At 47.5% G+C, this 2,730-nt stretch overlaps 1 protein-coding gene across 1 annotated transcript; it reads left to right on the forward strand.

Annotated features, from left to right (window-relative positions):
- Positions 1 to 665: 665 nt before the first annotated feature.
- Positions 666 to 1,526, forward strand: LOC308077532 (eukaryotic translation initiation factor 4H-like; the record flags this gene model as incomplete). The annotated part of the gene is made up of 1 exon (XM_080418282.1): positions 666 to 1,526. The coding sequence occupies one exon, from the start codon at positions 666 to 668 to the stop codon at positions 1,524 to 1,526; it is 861 nt and encodes a 286-aa protein (XP_080274408.1).
- Positions 1,527 to 2,730: the final 1,204 nt, after the last annotated feature.

Genomic DNA, 2,730 nt, shown 5'->3' on the forward strand with positions numbered 1-2,730 from the left:
CAACCTGCTCATCGGGAGCAATTAAGGGTCAGCGTCATGCTCAAGGACACTTCGACACTAACCATGGAGCCCGGGATCGAACTGGGAACCTCACGGTTCCCATCCGACCCTGAGCCACTGCCGCCCCCAAATGGGTTGGTGTTGGATCTGTGCATAACTGTAGTCCCAGATTTCTCGAAGATGCCATACCTGTTTTCTATAGCTTGATAGTAGCTCGGCAGATAATTTGAAGCGGAAAAAAGACACCTTCATATGTGTTTCCAGTTAAAATCAGATGCTGAGACAATTTAACAAAGATACTGGAAAACTGAAAATGGGTATGCCACCTTTGGGAAACCTGGGACTGCAGTTATGCCCAAAGCCTCTTGGATTGCGGCCTAGTACAAACTCAGGGTCTCCTATTACACCACTAGCACAACATCACTGCTGTAAGAACTGTTGCTAATAACCATGACGACGTGATTCCAGGCAGGGTTGACATAATATTTGGGCACGGCTGATGACGTCACACTATATATTTATACCAGGCCACAGGTGTACAACTTTAGTTTGGAGACTATTTAGTCACCGCTAGCAGGTATTCCCTAGACAACCTTAGATAACATTGGCCGAATCATTTTCGTCCATTTCATAAAGTTGTTACTATCACTAGTTTGAATGCGCTGATGAGTTCCATGAAGGAAAACCATGGGCATTCGTATTGCGGCGATGGACAAAAGCAAGATGGACAGCATCATGTAAACGACTACTATGACCAGGACCGAGCTTATGGGAGTTTTAATGGAAGATGGCCCCGTGGAGGGGCGGGTCCTGGTGCCCCCAGGAAGCAGAAGGAGCTTCCTGTAGAGCCTCCATACACGGCGTATGTCGGAAACTTGCCCTTTAACACTGTCCAAGGAGACATAGACGCCATCTTCTCAACTCTCAGCATCCGCAGCGTCCGGCTGGTCAGAGACAAAGAGACAGATAAGTTCAAAGGATATGGTTATGTAGAGTTTGATGACGTGGACTCTTTGATAAAGGCTCTGAAGTATGACAGCGCTAAGCTTGGTGATCGATCTCTTAGGGTGGACATCGCTGAGAAACGACGACAGGAGACGGGAGGAGGGTTCGCATTCCGTAAGGATGGCTTTAGAGATGACGACTTAATGGGTGGGCGTGGCCGAGGTGGCAGCCACCACGAGGACAAGAGGGTCGGAGGAACAGGGTACCGCAAGGAATCCGGCTTCAGAGACGACGACTTCATGGGTGGAGGGGGTCGAAGCGGCAATCTCCCCAGCGACAGGAGGGGAGGAGGACCATTGAGAGGACCAGGAGGAGGAGCGATGGGTCAATTTAGAGACGGAGCTCCTCAGCGCGGAGGACCGTCGGACTTCAGAGAGCCTTCCGACGAGGAGCGCGCCCAGAGGCCGCGCCTGCAGCTGAAACCCCGCACAGTAGCAGGCCCGCTCAACCAGGTGGCCAATCCCAACTCCACCATATTCGGCGGCGCCAAACCCCGGGATGATGTGGTGCCCCAAGAATGATCCTACAGACGGCCGGGCCCCCTGGGAGTAGCGGGGAGGGGATTGACTATGGGGGACTACTAGAGCAAGTGTGCATGGATTATAAAGAAGACTTAAAAACAAAACAATATAAAAAGACAGTCTAATAATGCTATAAATAATAATAAAAGTCTTGCCCGAATACTGTAGGGAGGCACAACGGGATACCCCACGAAATATGGGTAATGCACTAATCCAACTATAAATAACGCAGATCTCTACGTATGTGCGTGTGTGTGTGAGCGTGCATGTGCCTGTTAGTGAGTGCATGTGTCCTTCGCGTATCTCGAGAACAGTCCGCCTGATCGACTTCAAACGAAGTATTGTGTATATAGGATTTAAGTGGTTAAGTCTTAAGCTTGCTCAAAAAGAGATATTTGATCTCAAGTGACTACCCGGTAAAATAAAGGTTTGAAGACACCTTTGCAGTTCCGACGATGAACCCTTCCTTCTTGGGTTTTGGACGACGACCTCTGCACTCAACCTATCTACACACTGTACCCAGTGCGGAGAGGGAAAACGCCATCAGAGTCTGCTTCCAGATAGTACCTGCTCACATGGTTCTACCTGGTCTTCTGCACACACCAGGATTAATTCAGTGTAGTGATCAGCGATTGGCCAGGGCCTCAGTTCCTGCTCTCTCATGGGGAAGATGGTTCAGAAAGGCAAGCCATGAACAAAGTGGAAGGAATAAGGTGGGTGTCCCAACCTACGGTATATTAAGGTCAGAATGAAGTACTGACTGGGAGCCAGTCACATTCCAGTGTGTGGGCTCTATTTTTTCTTTTTACCTATGCTGACCGGTCTGTCCTGCATCAGGGCTTTTTAGTGGGTGTGCAAGGTATTTTTCTTTTACCAACTTACAGTATGGCACAATCATTCTAGACCAGGGGTCTTCAACATTTTTCAGGCCAAGGACTCCTTAGCTGAGAGAAAGATAACGCAGGGACCCCAGTCATCTCATTACATAATATCGTATAAACTTGTGTTGCAGATTCAACTTTTTCATAGATGTCATAGATAGCTTCATTAACTTATAGCTTCAGCACTAGCATCAGTATTGGCTAAATTATTTTTTGTTTGTTTGTTTGATTACTCATGATCTATTATTAATATGCTGGATTCGTGTTAATTAAATGTGTATTTTCAGATTTAACAACCTAAATCCTCAATAATTTGTAAACCA

Source organism: Gymnoscopelus braueri (assembly GCF_963280865.1).
Source record: "Gymnoscopelus braueri genome assembly, chromosome: 21".
Taxonomy (NCBI): domain Eukaryota; kingdom Metazoa; phylum Chordata; class Actinopteri; order Myctophiformes; family Myctophidae; genus Gymnoscopelus; species Gymnoscopelus braueri.